General features: G+C 40.5%; 1 protein-coding gene across 1 annotated transcript; it reads right to left on the reverse strand.

Annotated features, from left to right (window-relative positions):
- Window positions 1-94: 94 nt before the first annotated feature.
- Window positions 95-21,863, reverse strand: LOC125288863 (integrin alpha-X-like). The gene is made up of 30 exons (XM_048235543.1): window positions 21,666-21,863; window positions 21,212-21,329; window positions 19,496-19,587; window positions 16,396-16,451; window positions 15,457-15,571; window positions 15,168-15,298; window positions 13,643-13,794; window positions 13,291-13,444; window positions 13,048-13,183; window positions 12,864-12,940; window positions 12,610-12,739; window positions 11,837-11,982; window positions 11,190-11,330; window positions 10,829-11,029; window positions 6,897-7,027; window positions 6,522-6,682; window positions 6,084-6,229; window positions 5,727-5,855; window positions 5,065-5,138; window positions 4,684-4,816; window positions 4,446-4,553; window positions 3,821-3,900; window positions 3,334-3,420; window positions 3,172-3,235; window positions 2,194-2,295; window positions 1,529-1,585; window positions 1,164-1,271; window positions 941-1,039; window positions 704-814; window positions 95-533 (listed from the first exon to the last, which is right to left on the reverse strand). The coding sequence occupies exons 1-30, from the start codon at window positions 21,700-21,702 to the stop codon at window positions 390-392; spliced, it is 3,420 nt and encodes a 1,139-aa protein (XP_048091500.1). The 5' UTR covers window positions 21,703-21,863; the 3' UTR covers window positions 95-389.
- Window positions 21,864-23,446: the final 1,583 nt, after the last annotated feature.

A 23,446-nucleotide genomic window follows, 5' to 3' on the forward strand; every position in this document is an offset into this window, starting at 1 on the left:
GAATCTTGTTTTTTTTTATTATTATTTTTTTTTTATGGAAAGGTGAGACCTGGTTTGGAATTACATTATTACATACAATGACATTAAGACGAAGCACAATATTAGACACAGAAACTTTATTTGTTTCCTGTTTGATGATGAGAGCAAATTGACACGTAAATACAAAACACGGAAATTACAAATGCATGAAATCCTCCTGATGGAAATCTTACTTGCGAACAAATTATGTTTTTTCTTCAACTCAGTTCAGTTTGTTCTGTGTCAAACAACTGCAAATGCAGTTTTGAGACACATGGCAAATAAGTTACATAAAAATAACTATATAAAAATAAAAACTCAAGTTAATTCACAGTGAGGAGGAAAAAAGTTAATTGTGGCAACAACATTTTTTAGGATGTGCCATCACCGTCGACTTTGGCTTCTGCAGTGTCAGCAGACTGATCACCAGGGGGCGTAGTGCCATCACCTTCCGGAGCAGCGTCTTCAGATGGGGAACTACCATAGAGTGTTTCTCTGGACTTGAAAAACCCAAGCTGGAAGTGGGGGGAAAAAAACACTGTTAGAATTCAGTGTTAGAAGAATAATTTAAGTGAAATTCACGATCATGTTGATCTTGCATTTATAGTAGCTTCAGTTATGTCTGATGGATAGTCCTACCACAGTCTTACCAAAATCCTTTCAGTGAGATATTCTAGTTACTGACCTTGTACAGAATCCCAAAGATGATCAACAGTACTATCAGAGTGCAGAATACGCTGACGGTAGCAATGACAGTAGCAGGGCCTTGGGACGGGACTTCCAACTCTGAAACAATCTGAGTGAGAGAGAGAGAGTGAGCACACTGTGACCAAAAGTAACATTTAACATAATATAATAATGATCAATGAAACACAATAAGGATGAGTAAATGAAAGGAGTGATGGAATGTGTGTTGACTCACAGAGCGTGATAGCCCTCCACTGCCAGGGAAATGGGTGTAGTGAGCTTCATCGAGGGACAGGAAAGCCCAACTCTCTGCCTTCACTTGAACTCCTGACCCCTGCAGGAAAAGGCAGGGTGAGAACACTGGCAATGTGAAAGCTTTTTACCAAGCAGGACTAATTTTAACAGCATTATTTATTATAAGTTTATTTATTATATACTTATTTAAAATTATATTTCACCCTAGTGTTTCTGCTGATGACTCCAGAGAATATGAAGCTGATTGGTTTCTTGACAGACAGCGAGGAAATGGCACACACAATCAGATGGCAGATATCACTCTTACAGTCCTGGAGGGAAGTCACAGTGACGTGAATGAACAGTGAAGCATTCCAAAAACTGCTTATCTAACCAAACGTTACTAATCTTACATTTAGATAAAGAAAATAATCTAGCTGGTATTGTTTTTTGTATAAAGAGACTCATCTTTTCTGTAAGAGCATTTTGAATTAATTTAATCTTATTTTAAAACGTCTTATCAAGACAAATTTGCTTGTTTTACATTAATTTGTCTGGTTGTATGTGTAGAAATAGAAAGCCCCTTTACCTTGTTTTCTTCTTCAGTGACGGGTCTCTCTTTGAAGCACTTCTCTTTTTGTCCTTCCTGTCACATGATGACACACACATACCCGCAAACAATTACAACAGACGTGCATATTATGAACACATACAAACAGTGATATGAAAAAGAGGAAGTCTGGAGAAAAATATCCCTTATGGCTGATATTTCCTCCAATCAAAACAGGCATCTGGTGATTTGAATAGTTCTCATGACACTTTCAGAGTCAAAATGAAGATCAATTACTACAGCTGTAGGGCAACCGGGCATTGAAGGACTATACATTTAACAGTGCTAGTAATGTGTTTGTAAAATTAGCTCTGCCATGTACAAACCTAATGACCACTTCTGTATGTGTTTGCTGCTTGTTTGACTAACTTTTTTAGTCCAGGCTTGTTTTTCAGAGTTGAACTTTTCCCATAATATTAAAACAGAGCAACTTGTTACCTCCAGTTGCAGAAACGTATTCCATAATCTTTCATTACTTTTATCATGAGTGAACTGGCCACTTCTACAGAATTTCTACAAGCAGAGTCATTTCTACAGGGCATAAACCAGGCTGCATGAGTAACTGTTACAGCATAGGGTGTCAGAGTGGTATTTTGCAATATCCTCTTTGCAGAGAAATGAACTAACGCTTCAAAATCACTTACTCTGCCTGATAGGCCCACAGACCACGAAAAGCCAAACTCCATCTGGACCGGCAGCACAAAAGTCACATTAACAGGCACGGCCAATTCTCCAATATTTTCAACCTGACAAAAAAATGTAAATAAATTGAGGTGTTATCATACATGATAATATATATAATGCAGTACACAGCATGTTTGTCTTGATATGGCAAGACCTGGGCCTATTGCACAAAACTAGGATAAGGGATTAAGCCGGGATATCTTGGTTATCCTGGCTCAATTTATACCGTGATCCAGTTGCACAAAAGCGGGATAGGGGGCAGCAGGATATGTTATGGTATAAGTTACCATGGCAACTTATTCTGTGGAGCTAGCCTGCTCCAGACCAGGCTAAATTCCAGGATCTATTTAATCTCATCCCTTATCTCAGTCAACAGTCACCTCAAACAGAAACCAATAGTTATTCCACTGCCCACTACACATTGTTATCACATATACCTAGACCCACTGTCATTATTTAAACGTTTGTGATCATTAATTAACTCTTACATACTCACCATTCCTGACCTGTCATGCGACAATATGACGTCACGGGAGTGCTTAACCATTTCGCGCATGGTGGTCGCGGCACTAGCTGCAATATTCTCCTAAACAGAGGTGTTGCTGTTTGTTGCTGTTGTGAAAAGGCTATCGCTACCCACTTCACACCGTAGAAGAAGCAATGAAGCCACTAGTTGCCATGGTGAATCAGTGAATCTGTGATCGGTGGCGGGGTCTATTTGAGGGAGCCGTGAGCGCGCACTTATCCAGGATGGGTTTCACCTGGCTTGATGAATCCGTGTCTGCTCATCCTGGCTTGCTCGTTGTGCAACCAATTAAGCCTGTACGCTCTTGTTTCGGATTCATTGAGCGCAGCTCAGTAACTTATCCCGGATGTCTTAATTCTGCTTTTGTGCAACGGACCCCAGGTGTAGAGAAGAAACATTTGTGTTTGGGCACCTTAAATTCGTGTTTGAGTTCTGTTTTGTCTGGGAAACGGATATAACGAGTAGTAGATTCCCCCCTGAAACACAAAAACCACACACGCACACACACACACATTTTAATCATACATTTAATATGACCACAGCTGAATGACCAGATCAGCAGGTTGCAACTCACTCTTGAACGATGACATCAAAAGGCAGCTTCACTGGCACAGTGGCCTGAGCAGAGTTGTCCTGCAGTTTCAGGACGTCCTCATTCTTGCTATTAACATGCGAAGGAGGGGTGGACAGTGGCTTATTTTGCATCATTCTGTTACATATTGCACAACCACACCTACAGTAAAGACTCCCTAAAGAATCTTAGTAAAGGTAAGTGAGGTCTCGTAATGTGGGACTCAGTGGTGCAATTACCCACGATTGACTAATAACCACAGCATATCGACACTGGGAGTGGGAAGCAATACAGACAGGGTGTAGTCAAAAAACCAAGCACACTAACTGCTTACTCCACAATTTGAGTTTTTAACAATTCACCAAATATAGCTCGATCCTCTTTGAGATTGATATGCTAATCGACATGACAACAGTTGGATTGTGTAACTGGATCTGAGAAGTGACCTGTTAGGACATTGAGAGAAAATGGAAGAGAGATGCTGACTGACCTCATGACAGACACATTCACAGACAGTATGTCACTTAAAGAAGTCTGATTGAAGACCATGAGTGATATCTGTATCGCTGTCTGGAAAAAGGGAGAAAGGAAACCAAGAAGAAGAAAGGAAACTCAGGCATTTGGGCACAGATTGTGTCTGACCATCACTCATAAGGAAACTCAGGCATTTGGGCACAGATTGTGTCTGACCATCACTCATAAGGAAACTCAGACATTTGGGCACAGATTGTGTCTGACCATCACTCATAAGGAAACTCAGACATTTGGGCACAGATTGTGTCTGACCATCACTCATAAGGAAACTCAGGCATTTGGGCACAGATTGTGTCTGACCATCACTCATAAGGAAACTCAGACATTTGGGCACAGATTGTGTCTAACCATCACTCATAAGGAAACTCAGACATTTGGGCACAGATTGTATCTGACCATCACTTGTAAGGAAACTAGACCAAGGTAACCAATGTGTGTCAAGTGGGTGAGTAGCTCTTCACTAAAATATACTGATAATAAAAAAAGTAATGAACAGTGAAAATTGACCAAAATGTGTGTGTGTGAGAGAAGGAAAGAGAGAGAAAGAGAAATGAATGGTATGCAACACTCTTAACACTCACTCTTGCCCCTTGACGGATCACAGTTGGTCCAAGGTCAGAGGCCATAAAGGAGTAAAGGCCTTTTCCTGTGCTGTTGAGCCCATAGAGCACAGGGCTCTTATCCACAGTCTGCAGGAGAACACCGAGGCCACAGACAGAGAGCTTTAAAAAGGGAACCCTCCCAAACAAACATGTTCACACGTGCCCCTATGGGTATACCGTCGTCTAGTTTTGGTTCTAGTTCTGGTTTGGTTCTGACCTGTCTGACTTTAGTGAGGGACAGCGAGGAGGGGAAAAGGAGCTCCATCTTAATGGCTGAAGCATCTTCTCCGTTATTCAACACATCCACCAAGACTTCCACTTGAAATCCACTGATGTTAACTACCACTGGACTATATAGCAGCAAGACAGGGGAGGAAATGAGATGAGGAATGAACAAACAAGTAAAACACTGAACTCTAAAAAAGTACTGATGTAATTATACATAAATATTTGAAATAATTGATTGGTATAGGAGTGTGGTTTTAAGAAGGCATAACATTGTCATGACGGCATACAATGTACATATTTAATTATATTAAATGATAATATAAATTTAATTATATTAAATATAATTCATTCTCTTTGATGTGTGTCAGACCTTGTGAATTTTACTGAAACATGAAGGTCTGGGACACACACGTGATCCTCTCCACACACCTTCTCCAGTAGCACCTGGGTCCCACAGACAGATACATACATATGCATATCCAAAACATCACAAACATACATTTGCATATCCAAAACATCACATACACACATATCCAAAACATCACTTACATACATATGCATATCCAAAACATCACATACATATGCATATCCAAAACATCACATACACACATATCCAAAACATCACATACATACATATCCAAAACCTTAGATACATACATATCCAAAACCTCACATAGGCTACATAACGTAAAACTACCAATTTCCGCCCTATTTTTCAGTAGCCATAATGGTGTAGATTTGATGCTGGGCTAGTGGGTGCCCTATTTCCACTTTAGGAATCCGCCGTCTTGGTTTGTATAGAAATTAATATCAAGTGTCACATACGTAAAAGGGCGGAAATAGGTAACTTTCCGATACAAATCCAAAATATCACATACACACACACATCCAATATCACATACATGCATACTGACTGAGGAGATGTGCATGTTAGTAAAAATGTATTAGAAATGTTGTTGTATTGTTGTGGTCACACACACACACACACACACACACACACACACACACACACACACACACAGACACTATTACCTTGCTCAAAAACTCCAAGGGGCAATCCGGACTAAGCATTGGCCTTAAACCATTGGACCCTGGAATGTCCTCTACGTCGGCTACTAGCGTTCCTAACAGATCTTGGTCATGATAATCTGATATGCACGCCTACAAGGGAACAAGAACAGCTGAACATCGGCACATGTATAGATTTCTACATATAATCTATCAGTAATAATTCCTTTGGTTTGTTTAAATGTCTACAGTCTATATCACTGGCATCGTTGCTTTCAAAATTAGTGCTTTCATCATCAATTTTCACTACCATTGCTGCTTTAAGACACAAAATTGGCAAATAAATGGAACCTGAAGTTGAACCTATCGAGGCACACTGACCGGTAGGTTGAGGGTGAGGTTCTGGCAGAATGTCTGGCTGCCGGTCAGATTCATGTTCCATTGACGGTTGGATGAAAGGACCAAGCGAAGTGGTTTAATCTGTTCGTCCAGCTCCAGGGATGCGGATACCGCCGTCTTAAAAGGAGCTGCCAAGGAGTAACCCAAGTTAACACCACAGCCATGTGAGTCATGGGGAATGGTGCTGGTGTGCTGGTTGTTGTACCGTTTGTTGATTTGATTAATTTGAACAATTGTTACTTAACATTACACATCTGAAGCTTTGCACATATCTATGAAAACCTCAAGAGACACAATACCGGTGATGGTAAAAAAAAAACAGCTTATTATACTTCCAAGCTTTTGGGGTCAAGAAATGTTAACACAAAACAGTTTGCACAATATGTGCGAATCTAAAGTGACAATGCAGCATTCGCTTACTCTGTATGGTTCCTTTGAGAACCTCTTCGAGAGTGACGCAGACATGAACAGTAGACACTGGCCTGTCCAGGCCACGGGGGTTGGAGCAGTGAAAGCTGTCTTGCGGAATGACTGGTGGGTCCAGAGTGACGGACACCCTCAGGCACATCACTGGGTGGGACCTGGACACCAGAAGCGTTGTATAAAAAGCCTGACCAACTGACAACTAGAACAACATTCACTTAGATTCTCTACCCTCTTTTTTCTTCTTCTGCTGTTTTCTGTCCTTGGGTGACATCACTTTCTCTCCCTCTCTCTCTCGTTATTATTTCTCTCTCTCTCTCACTCCTCTCGCTCTCTTTCTCTTCTCTCTATCTCTTTCTTTCTCTCTCTTACCGTATTATGGTGGCACTTCCTTTTCCACCAACTACCAGATCAGTCAGGCCATCTGAGCTCAGGTCTCCAGCAGAGTGGACAGACAGACCAAAGTACTGCAGTCTGCTGTTTAGCTGAGAGCCTGCAATTCTCTGCATGAAGGCACAGATAATGCTGAGGTGACGCAATGTTTGCAGGACACATCAAAAATATATATTACAATAAAAAGAATTTACGGTAACACTTTACTTGATGGGTGAGTTCATAAAACATTCATAGCAGCTGTCATAAACTGCACATAAAGCATTCATGACTGTTTCATGAGACATGACTCAACATTCATACCAAACCTTTCATGAATATGGAAGACAGAACGACGACAACTTGTCAAAATAAAAGACAGAACATGGTCAAGCAAATAATTTTTGTTTCATAAAAATTTATTTGTTTTAAGATGTAACCTTTGCAGATGATTTTTCATCTTTTGCTACTGGGAATGTCCAACCGTTGCGGGTTACACAAATACAGGTCAGCTATTCAGTACAGTACAGTAGGCTAGTTTACCTCCCAGTGTTAAACTCAGTGATTACAAATACTTCACAACTTGTATAGTAAAGTGACATTTGATGTAGACTTCATAAGATATTCATGAAATATTTACAAAGGCTGGAGAGATTAAATGAATGGTATCCAGGTTACACAAATACGGGTCAGCTGAATGTAGGCTAGTTTACCTTTGCGATTGTTGGACTTTTATTTTGACAAGTTGTCGTTGTTCTGTCTTCCACATTCATGAAAGGTTTGGTATGAATGTTAAGTCATGTGTCATGAAATAGTCATGAATGCTTTATGTGCAGTTTCTGACTGCTATGAATGTGTAATGAACTCACCCGTCAAGTAAAGTGTTACCGAATTTACTAATATTAGTTTTACATTATTGCTGAAATTATAGGCAGTTATACAGTCAAATATGTATGCACATGATATACATGTTAAGCAATCAACACCTTCCTATGATTTTCACAGTAGATCAAATCTAATCCAATGACAGGGTTTTATTTGAAGAGCTCTTTTCCAAAACGCTATAAATTATGTATTTCAGGTAATATCAATAAAGTGCCATAAAATGGTGGATAGAGCATTTCGGAGAATAGCTCTTCATTTGGAACTGAAAATAGATTAGATTAGATTAGATGAACTTTATTGTCCCAGAAGGGAAATTTGTCTTGGAATGAAATGCAGGAATAAAATAGAGTAAGCACAGCAGACATAGGAATCAGTACCTCAATCTGAGCAAGAGAACCACACTTAAACCATTAATATTCCACATAGCCTCTAATGGCAGTAATATTGTATTGCACATTTCCTAGTTGTGTTGCCCTCTTACACCAGTAAAACACCACAAGAACCTACCCAGTTTTGAACATTCAACACATTACTGGAACAACCATAACAAACAGTTATCTTTCAAACTGACACTTCTCCAGACATGCCACAGATACCACACTATGACACTATCTTCTATTCTATGCTATGCATATTACTGAGAACAGGATCACAGGGTAATTCTTTACAGTATTCTAGGGACCTTTCTTCTGTGGGTGACATGTTGTGCTTCTTAACACTGAAATTACATAAATTGAAGAGCTGTGGCTGTAAACTGATATTGAGGAGCCACAATCCACTGTACGTTATACAATTACCATACCAAATGACCATGTCAAAGACTCATTTGCAATCTTCCTGACTTCTTCCAACAACTGTAGTGCACAGATTGCGCTGTCATTGTCATGGCCGTAGCTCCCATAGAGGACACCGAGGTCATATCCTCGGTATTTTTTTCCTTCAAGTTTCGTTTCATTTATTAAGTAGGCCTAGCCGACGAGACAATTATCTTTGCATCAATATAGCCGACTCGACTCTACTTTCGTTTTGACATGTCCTAGGTAGGCTATCTCGGAGTGTGTCCTAAACTAATTAACGAACGCAACGCAGCTCACATAGGTTAAAAATAAACTTCAAAATAAACTTGACGTCTTGTTAATTTCTGCCAGTAGGCTAATCTTAATTCACCTGACCTGAACAAAGGCTGTCACAAAGTTAACGTTTTGGAAAGCCAGCAGAAGAGCAGACAGAAAAGGAGGGAAGGTGAGAAATGTAGGCCTAGGGCTACCAATGAGATGCTAAATAATGAAAATGTATGTTGAAATTCAGTGGAGATGCAGTTAGCTAACCTGCATTGAAAACGAAGCTATATCAATGTTATATAGGATGGATAATGTTGTGAAGGATATTATCTCATGGCACAAATATTAGGCTACTTTTTGTCAAATTATATCAATTATTGTTCAGTAATTTAGAGACTTGTTGTTTTAAGAAATCCAACACAGGAGACGGGGGATAGAAATCAGGCAGTTGAGAAGAAGGAGAAGAGGGAAATGATAGGTGAAGGGCCCTCCCAAGTGAGAGTCAAGATGTGACACTCACTGTGTCAGAAGGTAGCCTACAAGATCTGCAGCCTATGACCCTGCAAATTATGCAACATTTGCTACACTGATGAGGAGAAGCAGCTCATTCTTAATATTCTTAATAACAGATGGAGCAGGGTCCAGTGTAAATATCCAAAGCCAATTTGGGAAAAGGCTCAGATGGTGCATCTAAAAACAATAATATTGTGGAAAAGTGTGTTGGTTCAAGTTATAAACAAAACATGTTATAATCTGAAGAAATATACGGTTGTTGGCTAAATTATTGGGGGTTAACATTTCTAGCGACGCCCCTGACCTCTGTGTTTGAAAAATCCTGGCTACGGCCTTGGTCATTGTTATGTCAATGTCAAGCATGTACTGCCTCACCGAGACTCGTTCTTGCATGTATGCACAGTCAAATGTGTTTTAACATAACTCTTAGTCTGAGACGTGTACCTACCTACACACAATAATGTTCATTTTATTTCACTTTCATTTCACAGTTTCATACAAACACCTGTCATCTAAAATAAACTATGTTTGGTTACACTTTACTTGAAGGTATCTACATAAGAGAGACATGACACTATCATGAACATGTCATAAACAGTATAAGTATAAGTTTATATACTCTTTTGATCCCGTGAGGGAAATTTGGTCTCTGCATTTATCCCATTCCGTGAATTAGTGATACACACTCAGCACACAGTGAACACACAGTGAGGTGAAGCACACACTAATCCCGGCGCAGTGAGCTGCCTGCAACAACAGCGGCGCTCAGGGAGCAGTGAGGGGTTAGATGCCTTGCTCAAGGGCACTTCAGCCGGGCCTACTGGTCGGGGTTCGAACCGGCAACCCTCCAGTTACAAGTCCAAAGCGCTAACCAGTAGGCCACGGCTGCCCCAAAACATTATAAACATTATAAAAAAGTCATAAACGTTTATGTCCTGTGCTCCTGTCATTAAGTGTCATTCATTTTTTGTCATGACAAGTTAGGATTAGGAAATCAGAGTTAGGGTTAGGGTTCATGTGTCATGACAGTTTCATGTCACTCTTATGTAGATACCTTCACGTAAATGTAAGCCTATGTTTTTCTGAGAGTACTGAGACATGGTCAGAAGTAGATTTTAGTATAAGAAAAGTCTGCTGGCTATTTGGCCACTCACATATACACAATACTGTCAAAAATAGGATAGGTTTCATCTTTCACTAAATCTACGCGCATGTGTCTACTCAGGGCATTGCTGTAAATGAGCTCATTGCTCCATATTCTCCCTGAATAAAGAATAGATAATTTGGGGGGTGCTGTGCCGCAACTGGTTACAGCACCCGGGTCCACGTGTCCACGGAGATCCGGGTTTGAGTACGGCCCAAGTCATTTCCCATGTCACTCTCTCCACTGTCCTATCACATTAAAGGCATAGAAAGCCCCAACAATAAATATATATATATATATTATAAAAACAACGATGAATCTCTGCTCACCTGACTGTATTCAGACCTGATGCCCCTGCTGTCGCTGAGGAAGATATAAAGGCTTCCCTTCCCGTTGTTCTCAGATGGAGCCCCCACTGCTAATTCAGGTGCTCTGTCCCCATTCAGATCTGGGCACGAGGACAGAGACGATCCGAACTGGCCACGCTCGTTTCCGGGAGTACCCCTCAGGCGCTGGGAACAGTTGGGAGTCTGTGCAGGTCAGGGGCGAAAATAAAATTGGGATGCAACTATGAACTTACTTTGGGTATGTGCTGTCTGTGCTTGTTTTCCTAAGATGCTCAAATGTCTTTGTAGTTGTGATGTGTGAATGTGTGTTTGTGGACATGTGGCAGGTTTGACAACATCTCACCTCATATTCCATCTGGCAAATGTGCACTTCTCCCCCAACACCTTTGCCATGGTGGGAAGGAGCCCCGATGACCAACAGTCCATTAGTGCCGTAACTCTTCCCTGTCAACGTGCAAAGTGCTGACCCAAAGTATGAACCAAACTGCATGGGAGGGTAAAAAATGAACAAAACACACAATTACAAATGTAAAAATAAACAACTGGGTGAAAACAAAAAAGACAAAGAAAATGCCTTGAACTTAAAGCTGCAGTTGGCAAGTCTGACAGATTGAGGGGACTTAGCCAAAATGTTGAATATTTACAACTCTCATGCCCCTCCCCCACTACCATCGAGCACCCTCTCATCAAGTTTGTGCTCGTCAGTGCGCACCAGACTGTGATTGACAGTCAGATCTCACACAGCCCTGCTCTGATTGGACCAGAAGAACCGGGAGCTGTGGATTTTTGCAAAACAAATAACAGGCTATAGGTAGAGGTAGAAGTGCAGGTTTTTTTCTAAAACCGGCTGATTTATGTTGTTCTGTCGGAGCATAGTGTCGGTTTCAGTGAATATGATCAAAAAAACCTTGGCAACTGCAGCTTTAAGTCACCTCGGAAAAACAACCATGACGATATCAAATGTTACTGTAGCTCTGGGATCACTGATACCTGAGAGCCGGGTATCCTGTAAGTAATGGTCCAGGTGTCATTATGAGACTGTTGGAAGCCCAGCACAAGACCAGTGTGTCTGTACCGTGGAGCACCCGCAAAGTAGACTGCTCTCCGATTTACACTCAGTAGAGCCACTGAATAGCCTACAAAGAAACAGAGAGGAGATGAACATCCATGTTATATACATATGCCTGTCCTATGTTTCAGGCTTGTTGAAAGTGAGAAAGTAAATGGCTGATAGACAGAGAGAAAGAAAGTGAGTAAAAGAGGAGCATGATTAAGTGTGAGACAGATGTATGTACAGAGCATTGTATTCATCACAAAATATGGAAAGTTCTCAACCGCAATAACAACTGTGATGAGAAAGCACATCAGAATCAAACTTTTACAGTTGCAGTTAGCTTCCTGTTAGAACCACCACTCTTCCTGTCATAACTCCTGTTGCTAACTTCACATCTTTAGCATCAAAGATGACACTTTCATTTACAGTATGTGTCACATTTACAAAGGCAGCCTTTAATAAACCCATTTGAGTACCCCTTTTATACAAATTCTTCTGATTTTATGTCTGAAAGGGCTAAACCCAGGTTGTCTGACCCTGGTCTGCAACAGAACTGTCGAGATCAGTTGGAAAAGGGCCTGACCAGGGTCAATTTCAGTCTCACTATCTGGACCTAGGCTGAGTGTGTCTTCTTTTTTATGGTACACCATATCAGGAACAGCTTCAGGAACAGGACTCTGGGAGCAATGATTTGTTGCTCTGTTCTCACCCAGATAGGAGTCTCTCAAGTCCTTCTCCTCTGCGGACGCATTTATAAACGTTGCATCAAGCCCGAGACCATACTTCTCAAGCCCACCTGACCAGGTGTATGCCCCAACAGCCCCGAACGTACTCTCATCCTTAAGGAAGGGAGAGGGGGAGCAAGGGATAGGATGAGTGTAATGGAATCATCATCTATTGCAGTTAGTTATTACAGTTATTCAGTTATTATATTGTTGGTGTGTGGTGGTGAGAGTTTCTTACTTCAGACAGAGCAATGCTGAAGCCACCCTGTGACAATTCCTTCTCAAACGAGCTGTGGTTCGACACAGCACCTGTGCCTACAGGTGAGTAGGACAGATAATAAGCACACAGATGAGACTACCCAACTGCAAAAAGTTGACTTTGAGCAAGCATTACTTTTCACATCATTGTTTTCTTTCTATACCTTCTATTGCAAAAATCTTGGATTTCAGCTCATTCTGAATAGAGTTCAGAGCATCAAAGCTCTCTGTCATCATCACATTCTTTGAATTGTTCAGTGAGATCTTCAGCAGTTCGTCGTAGGAAAATTGCTTGCCGACCTGATGTAGGGGCAGATGAGACATGTGATCACACATCTGCTATGAATGACTGCTTTGTTATTTACTGATGATAATGGTATTTGTTATGTACAGGATACTGCCCTTACCCCAATGGCATACATGGTCACATTCATGTCTTGGGCCAGTGGGAGAACGGCATCAAGTGACTCTGTTTTGTCATTGGATTTTCCATCAGTTATTACAATAAGTAGCTTCTTTGAATCTTTCTGCATTCCCTTATCCTCAGTAAACATATTTTCACTAAAAGAAAATTTAGGATGAAATGAAATGATAGAAAGAGAGAGAGAGAGAGAGAGAGAGAGAGAGAGAGAGACTGTAACTCAGACATTTAAACTCTTGTGTGGTAAGGTTATCTCATGTTCTCTCACCAGGTTCTCTGATACACCCATGGAGAACCAGAGGCAGAGACAGAGAAGAACAGAAATAGCAGTTCCTTACAGCACAAAACGTATGGCTGCCGCAGTGTAAGTGTTGCCCTTCTCGTGACGCACTTCATTCATCAGATCAACAGGGTTTTCTTTTCTTTTAGCAGCAAAGTTCTCAAAGTTGAAAACAGCGTGGTTATCGGTAGCATACTGAGCCACAGCCACCTGTGGGAGTCACATATATGATGTATTATAAACAATGATAAATTATACATATAGTCAGAGTTGGCTGGTCCATCCTCAGAGAGTAAAAGCTGTCCACAGAACATCAGCTCAGCTATATGGAGTTACTATAGAGCAGTGGTTCTTAACTGGTCTGGCTTTGGGACCCACAATTTCCCACGTTTATTTAGTCGCGACCCATATATGTTTTTAGCATTCAAGCCAACGGATACGGTGAGCTACATGGTAAGATACGCAAAGTGGCTGTAGGCCTACTTGTTTGGAACATGCTGATGTTTGGTATTACAAAGTCTTCAACTCTTCAAAGTACTCGACAGGTTTGTCTTTGACAGGGGTGCTTAGTTTCCATGTGGCATTTTAGTTTTGATGGTTTCATGCTCTCATGTGCCACCAAATCATTGCAGACCACACACTGGGGTCTCAGTCCCATTTTGTCCTCAATTTAAGTAAATCCATACCCTACTTTAAATATTCAGCGTTGTAGCCTACTTCCCTTATACCACTAAACTGATGTCTAACATGATCTGTCACATTAAGATTGCCTATGTACATGGCCATGACTGATACAAAAAAGTCTATAAAATAAAGGTCCAATATTACATCTGATAAAGTAGCACTTTTGGGTCCCGACCCACCAGTTAAGAAACACTGCTCTAGAGAACCCGTCCTAAAGTTGACCAACATATCCTTTATCATAACAACACATACAAACACAAACACACATACCAGTCCCTGACACACACTAACTACACTAACCCTGAGCCACAGCCACCTGTGGGTTAGAGTAGAAGCTGTCCATAGCACATCACCTCAGCTAACACCTCAATTCCATCCATTTTTGTATTCATTCAATCTTCATTTATTCTCAGAAGTTCATTGAGGGTAGTCCTCATTTTCAGTGATGCTGAGATTACAATAACAATAAAACAACATCAAAAGAAATAGAAGATCATTCGTTGTATTGAAATGTAAAAATATACCAAAACTAAATAAGTAATAAGCAATAAAAGACATACAATTTTCAGTGAAGGGAAAGGAAAAAAATATAGTTAGCCTACTAATTACTAGAGAAAACCAAACTTAAAGATGACCAACAATGAGTGACACCACCTGGGTAAAAAAAAACCTTGGCTACAATGCACTTTCAGATTGTGACATTTGCCATGAGAACAAATATATTTCTATATCCTTTATCACAACAACACATCAAAACACAAACATACATACCAGACCCTGACACACACTAACTAGCCTACACCCTGATTTGAAGATCTAGTTTGTGCGTGTCAGGATCATCACACACACACACACACACACACACACACACACACACACACACAGACAATCACACTTACTTGTGTTCCTGGATCAGTAAACATGCGGATAATGGCCTTGATGAACTCAATCATAGTTCTAAACTCAAGGTCTGAGATGCTTTGGGAGCTATCATAAAGAACTACTGCATCCAAGGAAATATCGCGGCATTCTAGAGGGAGACCAAAAACACAAGTTACTATGGGACACTTCTACTACTGAAGACAGATCACACAAACTAAGATGATTTTTTACCCTTACAATACTGGAATATTAGAATATACAGCACAAAGCACACCATCTTGAGTATGAACAGCATATGAATTCTACCTTGAAAAGCCGGTTTGATACTTTTACTCTCTGTGAATCTCTGGCTAATTTCCACACATAATCCATTGAGATGAGTCAGATGATTACACTCTTCCGTAAGGCGTGGCCCACACACCTGCAGTCAAGGAGTGAGAGGAGTAAAAATAATGTAAAAAACAATGATTTATTAGCATTTTGAAAGCCTGCGAGACAAAAACGTTTGACTGACAGTCTGATACCGAGGGATGAAAAGCAAGGACAAGATTGTTTAATTTCAACAGGAGCGTTTCATACACACTCAGTCGTTTGTCTACACGACTGGTCCACTCCATGACCTCTTTGCTCAATCCAGGAATCCACAGAGTCTTGCTGAGGCTCATGATGCCTTGTGATATTGATTAATAGTTGGGGGTCAGGAGAGGGCTACCAGTGAAAATAGCACAAGATGTGTGCGCCGTATTCACATGAGCTCCTGAGTGTTGTAGGAGAAACTGAAAGTAACAGGATAGGTCAAAGGGGACAGGGGACAGCCACTTCCCTTTCCAAGCCGGATAGCCATGAAACTCCAGAGCTAAAAAAAAAAAATCCACTGAAGGACACTATTTTGATTTATGCTTTTCTTTGGGGGGGGAGGTTGTTTGATTACACAAGCCACCTAATACTTACATCTTAAATGTTAGGACAAAGACTTCTTAAAATATAAATGTTTAGCCACAAAAGGTAGGCTACAACAGATTTCCATCGTACAGCTATTGGTGCTATTGTGGCCAGTATTGTACGCACATGTATAGTACAGTATAGTAAGAAGGACATCTAGTCTTTAATTATTGACATGGAAAAACATACTTAGTCTCCAACACATACCTACCATCATCTGGTTTCATAGAACACTACAGTGTACAAGTGAGAATTATGGGGAAGCACAGGGAACTTAACAGTTGTGAAAACAAAAACACTCACCATGGCCCTGTCTGCTGTGCATGCTAGTGACATTCCCAATGAAATTCCTGGATTCACTACAGAGAGAGATTGAACAGATGATATATCCAAAACCTCTGAATATTGATTAAACTTCTGTGTTCTTTTGTGAAATCTGGAATATTTTGTTGTATTTTCCCTTAATACATTAGAAAAGAGAAGTGGAAAACTGATGTTTCTGCACGAGGAATTGAACATGCAAAAATGGTTGTGAAACTGTCACACTAATTCAGTAACCAACCGTGAGAAATGAAATGACGCTACCATGACGAAAACTTCAGTAAGGTGATACATCAGAGTATGGATGAATTATGCATGTAATTCCAGACTATGGGGGCATCATTTAATAAGTGAGCAAAGTACAAAGTCTGTCAACAGGCAAAGTTCCTGTGCATGAACTATAGCTATCGTGTAGCTGTACAATGTGGGAGAATTCAGCAGACTCATCAGTGTTTGAGTTTATGGTTTTACCCGTCTTGTTAAAATAGCAAAAAGATTTTGCCTTGTAATCAAATTAGTTTTAGTTTGACTCAAGACTTTGCCCATCATTCAAATTAGGGCTCTATGTCATGACATCTGTGTGAAAGATGACATCTGACATGACTAATTCCATACAATCATCATGTAAATGGCAGTGCTTTGCTGTGAACTTAATTTGTTCCATAGTTGACTGTCAGGGAATTCTGCAGGGTAATTTTGAAGAACATCTTAGTTTTCATAAATATGAGCATGTGAGCTTAAAGGTGCTCTAAGTGATGTTATACGGTATCTAAGCTAAACCATTTTTTGTCACATACAGCAAACATCACCTCGCCATCCGTTAGTTGCCTGTGCCCTGAATACACTGTAAAAAAATGCGGTCTCTGTGGACAGCCCAAGCTCCAAAAACAGCAACAAAAACAACCTGGCCCAGCCTGGACCATAAAAACATAACAAACTATTCCAGACAATCACCGACGAGATGTGTGTTTAGGAGGGAGGGGGAGGGAGTAGAGAGCTAGCTCTCTGTTTTGTTTGAACGTTGACAAGTGATGTTACCCAACATTGCTTAAAGCACATTTAAAGGTGCAGTCAGTGATTGCACATGACTTTGAATTTGTTTATGTTTACGTTTATATTTAGCACTAAAGAGGATTTGCTCTTGGGTGCCCCTACATTTGAGAAGCGCAACAATAAATTAACTACATATGCGTCTTTGCTACAAACTATAAACATACCTCTGATACAATATAGAGCAGTGGTTCTTAAGTGGTCTGGCTTTGGGACCCACAATTTCCCATGGTTTAGTCGCGACACATATATATATATTTTTAACGTTCAAGCTAGGGCTGGGAAGGTAACCGTATTACTGTATTACCGCATTACCGCGGTCACGTGACTCCTACCTTATCTATAGATCTACCTGTTGAGCCACTCGAGATCGACTAGTTATGCTTTCAGAGACGGTGAGGGAGTTCAAGAGCACCCCCTGTCTGTGGAATTTTCTAAATTTTCTCTCATTTGAGATGCTACTTCACAAGTCATCCCAGGCGCATTTCCCCCCGCATTTTCCCGGCTTTAGGTATGCTTTGAGTATTTATTGAGTATTTTTCACGCTGAAGTGTCAACCTGGTATGTCAAATACCTGGCAGATGAGGTTCAAATAAACTAAACCTATACAGATATCACACATCATGTGAACGAGCGGAATCTAAGCTTTCCAATGATATTAGCGCTAATTCAAGCCAACAGATATGGTGAGCTACATGGTAAGACATGCAAAGTGCCTGTAGGCCTATTTGTTTGGAACATGCTAATGTTTGGCATTACATTTGTGAAGTCTTCAACTCCTGGGGTCCATTCCCATCGCATCGTAGTGGACTGCGAAGTGAACTGTACAGGGTGGTCAGCCATATTAAGTGATATTCCATTCCGTAGGGAGCGACGGTGTTCAGTTCAAAGTGAACTGCAAAGTGTGTAGGGAGCTAGTGAATATAGCTACATCACTTCACCGGAAGTTAGATGGCAACCGGAGTTCAGTAAATGGTCCCAAGTGGCCGTATTTGCAGATAAACGTCACTTGTTTGGCTTTTTTATGCTTGGGTTTTGTGATGTGTGAAATACCCTGCACATTCTTAAAAAAGCCGTTATTGTAATCCCCAAACACGTCTGAAATGTTGTGAACCAACTATCCAACGAAAGTAAGCCAGCAAGCTAACTCTCCACCGTTTTCAATGGATAATGTGAGATGTTCGCTGAATGTGACAAAAAATGCTATGATTTCTGACTGTAACTTTAAAGCAACACCAAAGAACTTTTCCTCTGTCGCACGCACTATTTGTTTATCCAGCACCGGCTTTGGAAATAACGATGTCCACAGACAAGGTAGAATATGTTGCATGATTTTATGAAAGTACGATGTATTGCGACATCAGATGCAAGTCAAATTTGTAGTTTCTTATGTCTCATTCCATCGAACTACAGATCCGCTACCCGATCTGGCAAACTTACATAGTGCGGTTATAGCCGATAGAGGGCCGCGAAGCGAATGCAGAAGTGCCGTTCACCCTGTTATGAGTTGATGAACCACTGAAAATATTTTGGAAACATTATATTAAGGTACAAAAAACTCTTTGGTGTTGCTTTAATACACATTTCCAGAAATGCTATGATCGCTGACTGTACCTTTAATACACATACACATAGTTATCATCCAGTAAAATCAGGACAGTGAGCTGAACAACAGGGGCAGCCGTGGCCTACTGGTTAGCGCTTCGGACTTCTACCCAGAGGGTTGCCGGTTCAAACCCCGATCAGTAGGAACGGCTGAAGTGCCCTTGAGCAAGGCACCTAACCCCTCACTGCTCCCCGAGCGCCGCTGTTGTAGCAGGCAGCTCACTGCGCCGGGATTAGTATGTGCTTCACCTCACTGTGTTCACTGTGTGCTGAGTGTGTTTCACTAATTCACAGATTGGGATAAATGCAGAGACCAAATTTCCCTCACGGGATCAAAAGAGTATACTTATATGTTGAACATCAACCTTTGTTGATTCTCTTAGACCAGCAGTAAATGTATACATACCAGTAATCAATAAAACCTTACCTTTCATAGGAAGTAATTCACACTGACCCGTATAGGGACATTTATAAACTCCACCAGTTCCATTTTGATGCAGTGGGGATGTAACTAAAATACTGAATGAGACAAAGACTCAGTAGGCTACATTGAAATCCAGCAAGAAAGCAGGGGTAATTCTAAGGCCTAGTCCACACGTACCAAACCGATGTTTTTTTCCTCTGTCTTCCCTGGAACCGTATCAAGAATATTTGCATCCAAACGGATCCATCTCAACACGACTCAACACGTTACTTCATTTACCCCAGGCCTATAGGTGGCACTGTTTCTTTACAGAAATTGACCAAAACTTGCGCTTTACAAACAGACAGAATAGGCTACGACGAAATGGCTAGTGCAAGGAAACCAGAATTGTTTGTGTGGACTGATGGTGAACTGTCAACTGTAGTCAACGGTAAAACTAATAAACTTTATTTTACGGTTTGTGAAGGGTGCAGTCCCGTCCTTTATTTGGCTAACGCAGGTAGGCCTACTAATCACCTTTACTTTCTTTGGTTGTAGGATAGTCCGTGATTCACATTAGTTTTGGCTATCACCGCAATTAGGCTACTAAACGCAAGGCTTACCCAAGTTCTAGGCTATTCTGTCGCCACATTTATAATATTGTTATAAAACCTTCGTTAGTAACAGTCAATACGTTTGCCTTCATCAAATCGGCGCGATTTGCATTCAGTGTGCTACCATCGGCTTAACGTGAGTTCTAAGCCGCCTTTGTATGCTTATATCTGATTTCACTCGACTGTGAATGCATGTATATATGTTGTAAGACATGTAAAATAAATGAATGACACTGGCACTACGCACAAATTAATGTAGCCTAAACTTACACCGCACTTTCCTAATAACTTAAGTTTTCGGCGTCACTGACAGTAGCTAGAATGCATAAAAACACCGGGAAAAACAGTGTTCAGTCCACCAAGTCATAAGCTATCAGCGCTGCGCAGCACCAGTTGTGATATTTATCTTACGGAGTGTAATCGTAGGTAATGTCATTTATGAAAACTAGTATTGTTAGGCAATACTATAAGTGCAAGTCCAGGGCAGCTGAGGTGTGGCGATGACATCATCGATACGCAAGCAGGATGTGCGGTTTCGGGCAGTGCGTTTACAGGATTCATTTGGACGCTCGGCCAAGACTAAGCAAAACCTCTGCGTTTAACCTGAAAAGCGTCTCCGTGTGGACAGGCCCTAAGTACAGTAAACATTTCTGGAACCACAGAGTACTTTCTAACTAGGGCTGTGCTCAAAATATCAATATTAGCCTACGATATATTGTGTGTATATCCTTGTTGATGTACGTATCGATACAGATATTGCTGTATCAATACGGCATCAACAAAACTGAAAGCATAAGAGACAACAGAAAATATTATTGTAAGTTTTAAAGTTAATGACAGCCAAGTGTTGCCATCACTGTTATACAGAATTATGAAGAACAGCTGTTAGAGAATTCTCTTTTGGACATGGTAATTATTCAGAATCAACATGTATTGTGATACACATCGCATTGTGGCCTGTATCATATTGTAAATGATTAACTAATAATTAATAGGCTGAAAAACAGAGCATCTGGCAACCTACATTTACTTGGATGCAAACAATGAGATGCCTTGAATCAGTAGGCCTATGAAACCTTTGCACATTGTTAAGCAAATTCATATATGGACCTTTACCATAACCTACCTGTTACTGCCCTTTGGTCCAAAATGACACACTTGGTATCCAAAGTTTGATCCTGGCTTCTGGTAAAATATTCTGGGGTTGGTTTTCTCCAAGTTGAATCCCCAAGTAACTGATGCAACTAATAACATAAGCCAGTTAAAATACGAGTCTGCTTTAGAATTAGGCCCAAGCTAAACAAACAGCATTCACATTTATGTAATTATAGGCCTACGTGTATAGCCTATTCACCAAGGGATAAAACAAGGAATGGTCTCTTAAGGAGAAAAATTCCTTAACACAAAGTCAGGCAGAAAAGATTGAGCCTAAAGGCCTACATGTTATTTAAATGTATATTTTTATTATCCTCATTTCAGCTCATTAAAATGATTAAAGAATGTTTAGGCTATATTATTGTTATAGTCTAATGATAATAAATAGATTATTTGCGTCGAGTTCTGAAATGCCGATGTCTTACCTTGCAACAAACCCACTATCAGAGTGTGCCTGTTCATAGTAGATTTTCACATAGGGAAAAAAAACTGCTGAAACCAACCGAAAAAAGCAGGCTTTAAAGATTGGATGAATTAAAGAGTAGGCTATATGCTACATTATATGCTAGCCTATAGCCTAATCTGGGAAGCCAGGCGTCTGAAAGTCACACAATGAGAGAGACTGGCTTTTGAAAGCGGTAATTTAGGGCCCGGAAAGTGGGCGTGAGAAAAAAGTGAACAGTGAAGTGATGAAAGTGTAACTTACAAGAGTGAGTGAGAGAGAGAGGTTTGTAGGTTATTTGTGAAGACCTGTGATTTTATTTTTATATCCTAGCCAAGCCTACTTACATCCTACCTTAGGCTAGGCTAGGCTACTTTCTATAGGATATAGGCTATGCCTACACGTTTAGGCTTAGGCTTGGTGATTTAATTTGTTGATTGAAAATCTAGGGTCAAATGCGCCACGCCACCTTGTGTTTGTTTCTATTTTTGCTGCCACAAATGTTCCTCCAATTGTTCCCAAAATTAAATTTTCGCGACAGGCTTAAGGACAGCATCGTCGAACAATGTAGTCTAGGCTATGTTTTTCGTGTGCCCTTTATTATTTTAGTTCGTTTAATTCGGTTCATAACAGTCAGTCGTTGTATGTGTAGAATTGCCAAAATTGCCATATTCAAATGTTTGCACTGCTGAGATCTACACGGGCCAGATAGGCTAATAGGATTTTCCTATCAAGTAGCCTACTTCTAGGATCAACTTGCGAGGCGAAGGTATCTACTACAACCCCATGGACCAGGTCTAGTTGGTTATTCTTTAAGTTATTTTCCAAAGCACAATGTCTTAACTGAGCAGTTGACAAGGAGCAAGGGATAACCTCTCGTGCTAAAAAAATGCAGGTCAAAAGAACATCGCGGTATCGACAGATAACAATTTAAGAATTGTATCACCGAGCAGATACGAACATTTCTGCAGATGTTTCTGGCAGATAAATTGGCAAGACTATTATCGGCCAAACCTATTTCGGTTTCAGAAGAAGCATCTCAAATAGGATGAGATGTAGGCTACAGTATCTAAATCCAGTATTGTGCATCTCTAGAATCATTCAAAATAGTTTACTGAAAGTGTAGAACATAGTCCAATCATATAGGCTAATGCAAGTTTGTTCAATCAATTCACAGTGAAGGGGTAGCCTCACTAACCACCACCAATGTGTAGCACCCACTTGGGTGATGCACATCAATTATGCGCCAGAACACTCACCACACACCAGCTTGAGGTGGAGAGTGAGGGAATGAATGAATGAGCCAATTGCATAGGGGGATGATTAGCGGGCCAGATTGAATGAGCCAGGTTGGAAATTTAGGACCACATGGTTCTCTTTGCGATAAGGATAGGATCAACCATGAATGACCAGTCAGGACCTCGGTTTAACGTCTCAAACCATGGAAGAAAGCTGAACATATTTCCTGCTCAAATGCAGGTTGTGTTGATCCTACCTGCAGGTTAGTTACAATAATGATGTTGTTCAAAGACACAAAATAAAGATTATAAGTGAAACATGCACTGAATTCCTTATTTATAAATGTACATACAGGTTTTTTTTTTAACAATGGAGGGGAAACCCATCATGCTTTGCATGTTAGAATGTTTTAAATGTTTCTGTACTTTCAGCATATTTCTGTTCTAGTCCCTGTCCTTGTATGTACAGTACATGTAGCCTACCGCCTATCAGTACATGTACACACCAATTCATTATAATTGTTGT

Source organism: Alosa alosa, chromosome 2 (genome assembly GCF_017589495.1).
Source record: "Alosa alosa isolate M-15738 ecotype Scorff River chromosome 2, AALO_Geno_1.1, whole genome shotgun sequence".
In the NCBI taxonomy this organism is placed as follows: domain Eukaryota; kingdom Metazoa; phylum Chordata; class Actinopteri; order Clupeiformes; family Clupeidae; genus Alosa; species Alosa alosa.